This window comes from Phalaenopsis equestris, unplaced genomic scaffold (assembly GCF_001263595.1).
Source record: "Phalaenopsis equestris unplaced genomic scaffold, ASM126359v1 Scaffold000002, whole genome shotgun sequence".
Lineage (NCBI taxonomy): Eukaryota > Viridiplantae > Streptophyta > Magnoliopsida > Asparagales > Orchidaceae > Phalaenopsis > Phalaenopsis equestris.
Window position 1 is genome coordinate 77410923 of NW_018164444.1, and position 15073 is coordinate 77425995.

At 34.3% G+C, this 15073-nt stretch overlaps 2 protein-coding genes across 3 annotated transcripts in view; one reads left to right on the forward strand and one right to left on the reverse strand.

Moving 5' to 3' along the window:
* Positions 1–1435, forward strand: part of LOC110036308 (universal stress protein Slr1101-like) — a 2606-nt gene extending 1171 nt beyond the window's left edge. The window contains exons 3-4 of one of the 2 annotated variants that reach the window (XM_020740717.1): positions 237–358; positions 1275–1435. In XM_020740717.1, coding sequence (XP_020596376.1) covers positions 237–358; positions 1275–1362 — 210 coding nt within the window. In that variant the 3' untranslated portion in view covers positions 1363–1435. The remainder of the gene's footprint in view (positions 1–236; positions 359–1274) is intronic. The other variant, XM_020740726.1, reaches the window with a different exon arrangement.
* Positions 1436–2537: 1102 nt separating this feature from the next.
* On the reverse strand, positions 2538–8934 carry LOC110039525 (translationally-controlled tumor protein homolog). Its single transcript, XM_020744624.1, has 5 exons — positions 8799–8934; positions 4165–4238; positions 3882–4010; positions 3599–3756; positions 2538–2939 (listed from the first exon to the last, which is right to left on the reverse strand). The coding sequence occupies exons 1-5, from the start codon at positions 8824–8826 to the stop codon at positions 2822–2824; spliced, it is 507 nt and encodes a 168-aa protein (XP_020600283.1). The 5' UTR covers positions 8827–8934; the 3' UTR covers positions 2538–2821.
* Positions 8935–15073: the final 6139 nt, after the last annotated feature.

Consider the following 15073-nt stretch of genomic DNA (forward strand, 5'->3'; position numbering starts at 1 on the left):
TATATATATATATATATATATCTCTGAGTATGTGTGTGTGTCGTGAGCCTTGGTCTGTTGGTGGCGGGGTTATTGTAAGTCCCCTTAGGTAAAGGGTTTGATCCCACAGTGGCGTGAGGGCTCTGGAATTTGGGCTCTTATCATAGGGCCAACAAGCGCATGGGCCAAATATCGATTTCCTTTTTGATATATATTCTTTTCAATGGTAACTCTCTCAACATATTGATAATACAAAGGTAGTTGATGTGGCATATGAGGCGATCCAAGGAGATGCAAGGAATGTTATCTGTGATGCTGTTGAAAAGTTCCATGCAGACGTGCTTGTTGTGGGAAGCCATGGCTATGGAGCTGTTAAAAGGTATATTATCTTTTCTTACGCCATGTCTTTACTACAAAGCTATGCCAAAATGATAAACCAAGTTAGAATCATGATTTCATTCATATAAATCATTCAAAACTTTCAAGCGTGGACAAGCAACATCATCAACAAATCTTGGAATTGTTTGGTTTGATGATTTTTTTATAGTAGTATTAACTATCAAATGATCAATAATGATTTTATTTATTTATTTATATATTTGAGGCATTTACATACATGTCACACAATTCTTATGTAATTACATATCTAGTACCTAAACATTTATAGTTACATGCATATCAATCAAATTCTTAACATCATGTCAAAATTCTTTTTAGAAGTGAAATACAGCTTTTTGTGCATAACTTTATGACACCAAGGTGACAAAAACATCAAACTTTGAGTGTTAGATGTATAAGTGCATAAGAATTTTATGGTAGGTATGTAAATTTTCAATATATGTAATGCCTTATATACACTTCACCAGCTTCAATGATCACTTCAAAATATATGCATGAAAAATATGATTTACAAATCTTAGTGATATTTTTTATGCGATATTAAAAGTTTGACTATTACATATTTATATCTAAATATTTAAGTTTAGGCAATAAATATATAAATTTATGGTATTTATGTAAAATGTATGTAAATCTCCTCCTTTCTCTTTTGCAGCCATTTTAGTGTTTAGATTGTCTCATGACATCTAGATGCCAAGTGTCTTATATAGAGATGTTTACAATATCTTTGAATAATCCACATGATGCCCCCAATTCTTCTATGTTTACATATCTAACACCTAAACTTCAATAATATATATGCTGGTGGTGGATATGTAAATGCATAAGAATTGAGTGGCATGCATGCAAATCTTCCTTTATTGTATTTTGAAGGCAAGTGTGGCATTTCTGTGCAGGGCTGTGCTGGGAAGCGTGAGCGACTACTGCGCACACCATGCAAACTGCACCGTGATGATAGTGAAGAAACCAAAGGACAAGCATTGATGTCTCTCATAGCAATGATGCTACAAGCTCATAAAAACTATTTTGTTTCAAAATTATCTGAATCTAGTTTCTTAGATATCTTATTTTAAATCAAAGTATCTGAAAAATGCTTGAATATTAAGGCTTTGTTTGGTATTTTGGTGCAAGTTGTGTTGAAGATGTGTTCTCAATGTGTTATGTGAAATAAAAATTATCATATTGCTTCATTACTTGTTATGATCATTGAGTTATGCAACATCTGTGAGTGCAAAATACTTGGATGTTTCTCATTTTACTTTTAGATCATGAGGAGCGTGACACTCATTATTAAAAAAAAAATAATGAGGGTCATCTGGAGTCTAGACGTAATTTGCTAACTCCGGAGTTCAATGGTGCGGTGTCACGTGTCAAATGGACCCACCGCAATATATTGGGATTGGTCAGTGTTAAAATTTTTGGAGCCCATTTGCCAAGTGATGCCGCACTGTTGGACCCAGAGATCCGGAGTCGCCTAATATTTTTTTATGGAGAAGGCATCAAATCTTCAAGCATGAAGACAAGAATCACGACATCAGGACGCCAGAATTAACCAATTAATTATGTATCAAAATAACCCAAAAAAAAATCCAAACTTTATTTAAAATATTAGTTAGTTTCCGGTTGCTTTGTTAAAAACTTTCTTTCCCTTATGAAATTCAAAATACTGATTTTTTCATGAAGTTTAGATGTTCAATAGGTGATGCAAAGGAATTCAAGGATAGATATGTAAATAAGATTAAGAAAAAGGTGATTTTTTTCCCCTTTTTCTTTTGTATAGATGAATAAATTGCCATTTTAAATAATACAGGGTGGTCCTGAAATTATTCAGGTTGCATCAACTTCATTGAACCACTAGGACAGCACAGGCCCCAGCCCACACAACTTGCATCACAAAACAAATAATGTTTATATTGACTTAAAATTTGGGTGCTTGAGTTGATAAAACTATAATTACCATCAAGATCTATGATTTCTGATTAATCATATGATTGAAAACGACACAAACCATATAGATTTATCTTGAAATTTGATTAAATTGTCATAACTTTCGAGTACTTTTTACTTATAATGTCAGCCTGCAATCAACAAACGATATTTTAATAATAAATATAAAATTATTTTATTTAATTTAAATAATCAAATAACAAAACGAATAGTTATCCAGCCTTCTTGAATACAACAAATTGCAAAATCTGATTTAACATTATTTTCTGCTAATCAACTAATAACACCTTCAATCAAACATCAAGGCAATAACAAAGTTACCAGTTTGAACATTCACTGAACATACCGAACACGCACAATAGAAGTTCAAAAACGGTAAAATTTTCGAAAGCAGCATAAAATAAATATAAAGAGTGGGTAGGGGGGGGTACAACAACAGATGCCGAGGCCGACGCCGAGGCCGTCCCCTCTTAGAGGGGGAAGCAGCTTGTATCATTCAGCATTTGATCTCCTTTAATCCATAAGCGAAGTACAGGAAAGTTGGATCAGCCGCACCATCCTTATAGTAAGCAAACACTAATGTTCCATCATCATGCATGCTTTCACCCACAAAGCTGTCCCATGACGATAACAAATTTGCACATAAATTTATATATAGGTATTTGCATGTCTACATCTCTAGTTTGATATTTACATTAATGACACTTTGGTGCATGAAACCATGCATCAAAAAGGTGTATCTCACTTTTCAAAGGTTAGAAATTGTGATATTTTTTTTATGTAATATTAAAGATTTATATGCATGCATGTAGAAATGAAAGGGAAATTTAGACAAGTAGCACATAATTCTTATGTATTTACACATGTCACACCTAAACTTTCATATTAAGATACATTGCAACTTGTGCTTTAAACCTATTCGCTTCTAAGAAGTTGTAACAGTGCAATTTTTTATGTGATATTAAAAATTTGAGTGGCATGTGTGTGAATATGAAAATTCAGGTGTGAGATTCGTAAATACATAGTAAATGTCCTGATATGAAAATACATAATAATTATGTGGTATGTAAAGGCCCCTCAAAAGAGAAGGCACTCATCCTGCAATTGCTCGAATGCTCAAAAAAATTGTTTAGAAGTGATGTCTAAATTATTTTACTCAACAAATTGTCTATACAATTTATCATGCTCATGGCATGAAAATGGAAAAAAAATTAGCAGGAAGCTTTTGGGGTGGGGGGGAAGTTAAGATGGATTCAAATATGCATATACTTACAATTGCAAGTCGCTGAGTTTTGAAAGCAGAAATTTAGTGGCAGACTCGATATGTTTCTTGAATAACTCCTGCTTCTCAGCATCCAATTTGGGTGTCAGATTCTTGATATATCGTTTCATAAAGGTGACAAACTGCTTCTTATCAAAGGCGGGTTGCTCCTATTGAAATGAAGTGGGAATTATATAAAAAATAAAAATAAAAAAAGGAAGACTGCTATTTATGGGTTTAAAGTTGAAAAGAAGACGAGTGGGAGTAAGGTATCGGCTACGAATAACGAAAATACCTGAAGGCGAAAGGTGTCAACAATATCGACCACTCTAACAGCTTGGTCGTCCACTCCCTCGCCTTCATCGGCGCCTTCAGCAGAAGGGTTTGCTCCAATATCAACATTTATAGCACCTTGGACTACCCACTGCTCAAAATTGACCATAAAAAATAGTATAGTTAATGGTTCTTGGCTTGGGCGGAAAATAAACACATCCAGTTCGAAGGTATTAATCCAAGGTAAGAAAATAAATATACATAGCAGTTTGGGATAGAATAATTTAAAAAAAAAAATTTCTAACCTTTCCTTGAACTTCCAACAACATGCCATTTTCAATTTCTTTAGCTGAGAATGAGTCTGAAAGAAGCTCATCGTCTGCATGGTATAAAGAATAAATTTCTAACTCAATATTTTGGAATTGATGGGAGAAAGTGTAAAAGAATGTCATTTGAAAAATGCAAAAAATACATCTTAAAACAGACAAGAAAAAGAGAGAAAATAATAAAATAGTAAGAGACAGGTACACCGAACTAGGAAACATCAAAGGACACCTGAAAAAGTTAAATACATTTGGGTATGGAGGATTGGTGTAGCTGCTCCAACATTTTACATAATTATTTTGATTAAAAAAAAAATCGAACCAATTTCGCTTAATCTGCAACTAGATTAGTGTAGGAATCACAATATCAAACACTAAATCAAACTCAAATTTACACAAAAATCCAATGGAAATCTAAATTGTGAGATCAGCAGCACAACTCTCCTAATAATTCATTTGCCATCGACCCATTGAGAGAAATAGATTATAGAAAGTTTAAATATAGAACAGTTGTATTGATTATTAAGCTTGATGATGTCTTACTTAGCTAGGGGTAACGCTTTTATTTGTTGAATACCAAGGTACAAATTTAAAATTTCATGTAACAACAACTACTAAGATCTTTACCACCTAGGCTGGAGGCACTTTCAACTTCCATGTCACAATTATTTCATCTCTACGCATCCAAATAATCAAAAGTTAAGAATCTAGGAAAAAAACAGCAACATGTCAATTATTAAAATATATGGAAGATTCAAATTTTTATAATTAAGGGACAAGAATATAACTTTATCACCATGCATTTTATTATGCCTAATAACATAAATCATTAGTTTAGTAATTCACTAAACTAATTAATCATTAATTAGAATTTAAAAATAATTAATCACTAACTAGTAATTTATTATTCATTATTTAGCATGAGATACTGTCCCAATTAATTATTAATTAGTAATTTATTAAGATAAGTCAACAATATTTTCTAATTAATCAGTTCACATAAAATTAATAATTTAACAAAGTTAAATACTAATTACCATTTATAAATTGAAATTAAATTAACTAAAACTAATAAATAACATAAGATAGCACATCCATTAATTACTAACTAGCACTTTATTAAGATAATTAAAGTTAGTCTAATGAAATTAAATAAAAACAATATATGTTAGTTAATATTAATTAGTAGTGTTCATTTAAAATTTTCTTTACTATATGATTTATCTAATATTACTGGTTTCAATTCATAATTTTTTATCGATTTGGTTAATAAGCTTTAATATATGCATTTATCTAATCTCTTAACTTTCGTTTCTGCCCAGAACCCTCACCCAAAAAAGAAACAACAAGTTGCAAAGGGAGCATGCTCGAAAGGCAATGACAAGGTCAACAGCAAATGAAAGAGAAGAAGGGTTCTTAAGTGGCAGTGTGTTCTTACAGGAGGTATTCATTCGCTTGCCTTTCTCTTCTTTTGTAAGTCTCAATTCAATAAATCCCCTAAGAGGCTGTTTGGTAACTTCTGGGATTCAAGATATTAGAATGTATAAATTCTCTAAATCTGAATTTAGTAAATCCCAAAATGGTTAAAATAAAAATCCCAGTAGCCGTTTGGTAGTGAATTTATAAATCCAATTAAATCTTGTAAATCTATTTGGGAACTTCTGCTAAGATTTAAAAGCCTGTTAGGTATGTTGAAATACAAAAACGTAATTAAAATTAAATTATTTCATTATTACGATAGAAATTACTTAATTTTCATTCTATTAAAGTGTTAAAACTTCAATCAATCACTTTATGTTTGATAATTAATCATTGATCAATAAATAAATTATGGTAGTATAGGTTAGCTAATAACAACTTTTAACAAATCATTCAGCTCCTTCCACCTCTCTTGTATTGACCAAAAGCACCGCCTACCTGCCCCTAGCCCCCTCATCATCAAAACACTCATGTTATAATTGCAACAAGAGCTAGGAAGATGAAGTCGAGATCACGGCATACAGAGAACACCGCAACTCTAATCTATCTCCTCCCACTCTGCTCCTATCTGAAATCATTGACAAAGGTAACAATCGTTTTTTCCCCTTTCCTCTTAGTGTGTTCCCGGATTTACAAAATTTGTTGAATGGCCAGGTTTACTAAATACACGATTTACACCGAAAATGGACAAAATATGAATTTAGTAAATTCACATTCTAAAGATAACCAGAATAATGGTATGAGAGGATTTAAGTTAAATCTCGCTTAAATCTATCAAACTTCCAGATTCAACAAATCAAGATTTAGATAAAAACTGAGATAAAATGGGATTTAAGGTCTAGTAAAATTTAAAAATTCAATTTCGAGTTTCACACTTTTGAATGCAAGTATAGGATTAAATTTAAATATGATTTAATAAATCCGGTAAAGCTAGATTTATCAAATCCAAATGCTATTAAAGCCTAAAATTTGTTGTATGATTGAGGTTTAATCCATTCAAATTCATTTGACTGTCTGGTAACTCATCTCAGAACAAAACTATTGGTTTAAATAAGATTTAAATAACAAATTTTGATTAGTAACATTTTAAAAAATATTTCATTAAATTAATCACATTTTTATGATTAATAAAAGAAAGAAAAGTCTATAGTGTACTATAACATTGTTACAACTAAAAAACAGTTAATTGAGGTGGCAAATAAATAAGGTGTAATCAAATACCACAAGCAACTACCAACAAAGAATTTTATAAAACTGAAAAGCAATGTCTTATAACATATTCCTAACAAAAAACAACATAAAACTAGTCACAATAAAAAACTTGATGGAATCATTCCTATGCTGCGAGACTTGAAATACATATTTATTAAACTATTTGTTAGGGATTTTGCTTGCTTCAATTTAACAACATCATGTGTAGCTTGATATTTGGTATCATTTGGTTAATGAGCTGTGGGGTTCACGCAAAATCTTATGTCCTACTATACTTGAACTTGAGTAATTCGAAGCCACCACAAGCTGTAGAAGTTTAGAAAAAGTAAGAGTTAGACGTTTTTAAGGAAAAATATTTGCTTATTTATATTACCTCAAAGAATCAATGCAACCATTTAAGCTTGGTTTGGAAACGTAGTCATAGATTAACCCATGTTTTGTGTAAAATAAGGTGCAGTTCTGTGTAAAATCAGTTATAACACACTCAGTTGTACAAAGATCAACTTCAAACAAACTAGCTTAAAAAGGACCTTATAAGTGAAGAATAAGATCTACTTATTTACATTATCATCTACATACCAAACTGTACATAATTTGTGGAGTTAGCATCAGTTTAGTGGCAGATCAGCATTTAAGGGGTATTTATGCCTCTAATAGATGAAATCGTGTCTAATTATACATCCATCATGATCTAACATATTACCACCAACATCACACACGCAACTGAAAGATTGAGTTCAAATTTCCAGTGAAACACTAAATCGTAACAGAAAATCAGGGCACCAAGATCAAAAATGGGAACTGGAAGGGAGGTTGTGCTAACACTCTCCTTCTCCGCATTGAATCAAGAAAGAGAAGAGGGACAACTGTGCAAAAAGCTGGCTGATACCAGGATAGGAAGATAAACAGATCTGTGTGAAGAGAACTTAGTAGAGCTCCTCGTCTAAATAGGGCTTAGGTGTAGATTGTGATAGGGCTAGCTACAATGGGCGCCACAGGAAACTTTTTAGTTCTTCCCCTAAATCCATTAAATCAGCCAAATTGCCAAATTTTGGGTATGTTTATGGCAGTTGCGGCTGAACGAAGATGTAGTTATGGAACTGTTGAAGAAGTTGTTCAAAAAAGTTATGGTGGCTACAACAAAAAAAAATTTATGAAAAAGTTAGAACGCAACTTTCTAACAGTCACTATGTGTAGCCAGGTCCGGTGGAAAAACTCAAATTTAAGCTACAGCCTTTTGAGAATGCAGCCAAAATGCAGTTTTGCCAAATAAAAAAAACTACAGTGCAGCACCACATTGACACCCCAAACGAACCTTTAGTAATCAGATTTTTAAGTTGAAATGGAGCCTAATCCAAATTTACATGGGAATCAGATTCAATTGCTCACTTTATTACGTGTGGCTGATTTTATGATAAATCCAATCCTAAATCCCATTAAAACTCTCTACCAAACAACCTCGAAATCTGTCTACCAATAGCTCAACTGTGTTAATTTAAGACATGAGTAGAAGGGTAAAGATGAGGCATGTAAACTTTCAATAAACGAGCAAAAAAGTAATTCTGGCAACCTAGATTGAACATCTTCCAATCCAGCAAGATCGACAATTAACCCCAGATGAAGAAACCTTTGATCAATCAGTTTCAAAATTCAAACGTCCCAGTATTACAACCACAAGAAAACCCCCGAGATCAAAGAGATCCAGGCATATAATTTCCATATTAAAATACAAATCAATAGCTCCTTCTCAAACCCTTCCTTACCCTTCCATCTATCAGACAAATAGATCTTTGATCAATAAACGTCATATCAATCGCACAAATCCATGATTCATGCACCGAAAAAGATTGATCTCAAAACCAAGTAAAACAAAACCAAAAAACAAAAAAACAAGCAAGTCCGATGAAAGAGTACAAGAAACTTACTAGTGAGGATATCCTGGTAAACCAGCATGTTGCTTTCACTGAATTTCAACGCAAACCCTAAAATCTGAAGGGCCGGCAAGAGCGTAAAGCTCTAGGGTTTGCAAGGAGAAGCAGAAGCGAGAGAGACCAAAGCCTACGGTCGACTGGTTATATATACTACTCGACACCTAAATCGATTCCTCTTTTTAGGACCGTCTGATCGCAGCAGTGCCCCGGTGGTTCATTGTACTTATTTAGCTATAATTTATTTTCTATATAAAAGTTTAATTGGAATGGTTTTTAAAGTGGGAAAAAATATAAGAGTTATTAAAGCACTTTAAATAGAACCTACCATATATATAGGCATGCCCACTCATTTATTAATTTAATCTTTTTTTATTAAAGTAGACAAGTGTGCTTCTTTGTGCAAAGTTTTATTACTTACATCAACATAGTTTTAAGTCATTTTAAGTGGATTAGTGCTAAATTCATTTAGGGCATCAAGTTATTTGTTGTCCCTAGTTCATACAATACTTAAAGACTCTATCTTTAGGAGGAAGCTATGGCGGAGGTGATAGTTGTGTTGGTAAAGCTCAAATTTCCCTCTCTACATTTTCTTAGGATTTTCGGACAATCGATGATGACTACAATAAAAGGTCTCTATTTGTCAACAGCAAGAGAGAGAGAGAGAGAGGGACAAATAGAGACACTCTGGTTGCGAGTTCTTTATTTTTCTGAGGTAATCCTCCCCCTCACCCTCACCAAAAGAAAAGGCCGATCTTGAGAGCCCCTCTGACATCATTTTCTATGTTTGAGTGAAAATATATATAAAATCACATTTCATACAATGCAATGTATGTCTGCAGTGTCTTAATGAAAAGACAGTGGCGTGGATGTTAGGTGGAACTATAAATATAGATGGACGTTCATTCTTGTGTGTAATGATGATCTTCTTTGATGGTCAATTTTCCTTAAGCTAGATTAGCAACTTCGGCATGTGGGCTTAGCTCGACCACTTCGGTAGATGCATAACAGGAAAAAGAGATATAACTAGCAAAATAACCAACGTTATACGTGCGGCGGGAATTTCGAGCAGATTTCTGATGGTTTTGGAGAATGTTTTTTTTTGTGTGTATTTTCTGATTACTTTTCAACTCCTTAGGCCATAGCTATATAGTCAAACTCTTTTTTGACGGTATGTGAGGACCCAACGATGGTCGGTAAACTCTTAACTAACAGACTCAAGCCATCAAAAATACACAGCGTCGATTTTCTATGTTATAAATTAATCGTCAAATCATAACAAATGACAATCAAAATTGTTGATTCTTATGTATTTAAAAACCTATCGAGTTATCACTATTGTTAAGCCGTCAAAAGGCTTCTTCAAGCTGAATTAGCGCTAAAAACCCTCATTTTTTTTCCTCCAACCCGATGCTCTAGCTTCGGAACCTATCGACCCTCCTTCGATCCAATTTTTGTTCCAGTGTACCAATTTTTTATTTCTTTCAGTCAAATTGAATGCGATCTCAATTAAATCATTCCTCTTAAGTTTTTAAGTAATTTGAAATGTTAGTTATCTTACATTTTCAGTTTATGTGATTTAGAAAAATTCGAATTTGTAATTAGGATTTCTATTCTTTCATTATTCTTATGATTGTGGCATGCTTATGGCTCTCAACAATTTCTTTATTTAAAACTTATTTTTAAGGAAAATTTACATATATAGCACAAAATCCTTCTGTATTTACATATCTCAACTAAAATTTTGTACATAGCACATCTAATACATCAAATTTAATTCAAAATTTATTTCTAATCCAAGGTAAATATGTCTAGTTTATGCCTTTTAGGATTTTAGATCTCTTAACCATTGCACATCTAATGCTTCAAATTTAATTCCGAAGTTTGGTAAACTATAAATTTGCTTATTTGAATATTTTGTTAATTTTTCTCGTGTGATTGATACACACTGATAATTTTTATATTACTTTATCGAATATGATACTCGTGTGATTGACCAACTTATCTCACAGTAATTTCAGGCATCTTGTTTCTAATAGCGTTGTGTGAGAGATGGTAAGAAAATTTTGACCTTAGTGGAATTTTAGTTGAAACAAAAAGATTTTAGGTAAACCAAAGTTTATACAATGAGATATGGTAACAATAAGGTAACTCATATTTCGTGCTCGGACAAGCTAATGAGTAATGCTCATTTTTTGTATTATCACCACAGATCATACTAAAGGTCCATATGGTGCTTCCACTTACACACGTACTTATTATAGCCAGGCCTATATGGCGAGACATGAAACAGTGTCATACTTGGAAAGGTAAGATCCTGTGTGCAATGACACATAAATAATGCATGAAACATGTCATATAAGACATGTTTCAGGAACTAAGCCCAAAATGACACCGACAAGCAGTCGAGTATCCCAAAAAGAGAATAAAGTTAGAAGCAACCATATAGATATGTGTCAATATGTAAGATATACATGTAAACAAAAATCACATGCAAACATATGTAAAACATGTAAGGATCGCCTCTCCTACCATAGAGGGTGCTATGATGCTGTGAAAATGACTACATAGAACAAACTTTACATCTGAAGATGAAAGGAGGGGGCACCTAATAACCACTAATATTACATGGGGGTCAGATCCTTTCAATATCTAAGGAGAAGAGGGGTTTGTGGTGACACACAATGCAACATTAACCTAGTTGATGACAAAACACAAAAACTATCTTACTTGCCTCACACAGGTGGCATGAAAAAGGTTAAAGATGAAATCCTCATAAGCAAGTGACAAGAATGACGTAAGCTCTACTCAGTCGGGCAAAGCAAAACCAATACCCATGTAGAGGGGTGTACCAACAGTTTTTTAGAGTAAGTCTCAGAGTCAACGATCTATAATGATGAAAGAACCACCTGATTAGAATAATTAAACCCAACCTAAAAACATGGACGAAAATCTAAAGGGGTACCACCCATGCAAAAGGTTGTGCCAATGATTGAAAAAGAGAATATCGTGCCTCACAACTTATAAAGGCCAAAAGATGATAATATCAAGCCAATAAATTTTTTTTCTAATCAAACAACGGGTGCCTTGTATCTACTACACTACCACAAGTGGTGCATCAAAAATGCAACTTGCCAAGAAAAAGCTATGGGAGTAGATTGTAGTGTTGTATTCACTTTAATGGGAATACAACACTAGATCACAAAATAGAAGACAACGTTGTGTCACCAAAACTGGTGTCACAAGTCCAGGTTAAATGGAATCAATAACACTCAGGGTCATGACATCAAGAGCAATGTTGTGACTTAGTTTTATGGATCTAACACAATTCGCTAAAAAACAACATCTAGTGCCAATCAAAATCAAACCTGGCGGCCTCACATCTTTACAGAGTTAATGACTTGCGACTATCTGTGGGTTAAAAGATGACCAAGCACCAATAAATGGTATTGAACCTATTTCAACAACAATGTGAATGATGTTGTAATGCCTAAAAAAGTGGCATCACAACATCATGCAAACTAAAGCCTCACTCCCAGAGGAACACTAATAAGAAATGTAGATGAGATGAGGAAACATACGAACATAATATATGGATCCTCTATCAATAAGTTGAACTAACTCCTCTAACACAAAACATATGGTTTCCTATAAAGGAAGATTCATAAAAGGGAGAGAAATCTCACCTACACGATGATTGGGGCACGTCATATGCTTTGTAGACTGGAGGACTTCTTCATCGGTCCTTGAGATCACCACTAATTATAGTAATGACACCAAGGATTCCACTACAAGGGAGAGGGAAGACGAGCACATGGAAGATCGCTTTCTTACAACTAGTGAGGACGAGGAACTATGATCCAGAAGCTTGGAAAATCTGAATGAGAGTTTCTGATCAAAAGAATAGCCTACAAATACCAAATTGACTAATGCTCAAGGCTTTTAACCAAAAATGTCAATCCTTGGGGCAACCAAGAGCTGCCCCCATTTAAAGGGCAAGTGAGGAAGTGCAATATTTTAGCTCAAGGCAAAATATCATGGCGCGTTGATGTGACAAGCACCACATCAGTCAAAAAGATGGAGTGTGTGGCTAGAGATGTGGATAGTATCAACTTGGGCACTACTAAGACTTTTGACAATTTAATTTCGAGTTGAAGAAGGTCCATCTCAAAATCCGCTAAAAAAAATTCGATCCAAAATTTTGGCTCATAGCTCAACACATTTATTTTGATCCAATCTTGATTCGAGCCAAAATTCAAATCAATTTTTAAGCGATTAACAATCTTTGAGCTAATTTGTTAAATTCACCGCTTTAAACTCTCTAGAGCTATTAACAAATTGATTTTTGAGTCGAGCTGGGGTTGGCTCTAAATTAGTTTCAAGAAATTCAATCCAAGGTTTTGGCTCATAGCTCTGTTAGTTTATTTAAGCTCGATCTCAATCTGAGCCAAATTTTGAAACAAATTTTTGAACGATTAACAAACTTCAAACTAAATTCACAACTTTAGGCGCCATGGCTCTAGATGTAGTGCCACAATGACCTAACACCGTGACATTAAAAAAAATATCATTATAACAATCAATTGAGAGCCCATATAGTGGTCTGGTTTATGCAGTCGGTCAGTCATCCTTGAGTTTCATATTATCAAACAGTGACTTGAACGAAATGTTTCACAAGTTGCTGGCGTCGACAAATATGCTACCAATTTCATAGTTACCTATCATAGTTGCGATGTCGATCACGTCATTGTGGGGGTTCCCATTGAGGGGTAAATCTGCATCGATGAATGTGATTGATAAGTGAGTGTTGTGCTTTGGGTAAAAACAACTACACACAAATTCTCGCAATTAAAGCCTCTGTAGATTGATCCCCTTAAATGAATTTCTACCTCCTTCGAAAATGACCAACAATTTTCCAAGCAACTTGAATGGCATTCACTCGAAATTTCGTTAGTTGAAGACTTCCTCTACCACAAGGTTGTTGCTCATAGTGCCAAAAATTTCTTAAGCTTCCTAGATCTAATCAACTCCTCAATCGGACTTCAGAAGAGTTGACATTTCTTCGTGTGATAGCCATGGTCTTTATGATAGGCACAATGCTTCTTGTTCTCCTGAGGAAAAGCTTCAGAGTCTCTTTATTTTGGATGACCTCCACTAGCAGCCATCGAGACTCTAAGCGGAGTCGCCTTTTGGTGCCTCATGTTTATTTAATGGTCGCTCACTTTAATGAGTTGACTGCTGGTGAGGGTATTGAGCCTACCCCCCTCGGTTATAAATTTTGTCGGATCTTTGTTGTCTTGGAGTTGTTGGTTGTGTTTGTATTTCAACAAATAATAAAAACGTGAGTCTTCCTTAGTCTCCATCTAGCTTCTCTTGGAGCCCTCTTCTACAGATGATGGGCGACTAACTCTTCTCTGGTGGAATTAGGGGTGGAATTGTACTCTTTGGTTAAAATGTGATTGTTGGATAGCTCCAATAGTTTGGCTAAGGTCATCAATCATTAAAGGCTTAAGGCGCATAAAGGTTCCTCTTTCAACCCTTGAGAAAGGACGACATGTGTTAGTATGGGTTCTAGATCCTGCGTCTCTAATATCTTCTTCTAGAATAGCGCCATGAACGAGCAGAGACTCTTAGTTTTGCCACTACCTGATTTCTAGCAGAGTTTATGAGCTCTTTTGCGACGTTTGGCCACTAGCAAAATGTGTCACAAACATCATTTAAAAATCAGTGAAAGACGTAATTAATCCAGTTGTTAGTTTATTGAACCATCTAAGGGCTACTCCATTGACATGGTGAGGAAAATTGATATTTCAATGTACTTGTGATATTTAGTAGATAGATTGTCAACTTGAAGGATGCTATGTAGTTGATCGGATAAGCCCGACCCTTGTTAGATTCTATAGCAGGAATTTAAAACCTTTATAAGGATTGAAGTTTAGAAAACTGTCGAGAGAATGCATTCTCTAGTTGACACGGTGCTTCAGTTAAACAATCCGTTGTCTATCCCTCAACGCCAACCTAACATTATCATGGAACTATGAATCTCCTTTCCTTTCTAAGGCTTGAGTGACCTCTGCCCATTGGGCGATGACCCTTATACCCAAGGCTTCTGCTCATTGTCTCAAGCTACTGCCTCTTGATATCTTTTATTATCTAATCCATCATCTGGTCCTTCAGCTCTGGTATTTTTTACTGCAAAAACTCCTTAATGCACTCCATATTAGTTGTGTCTCAGTTTTGATTTTTTTGTCCTTGTGATGCCCATCATCTTG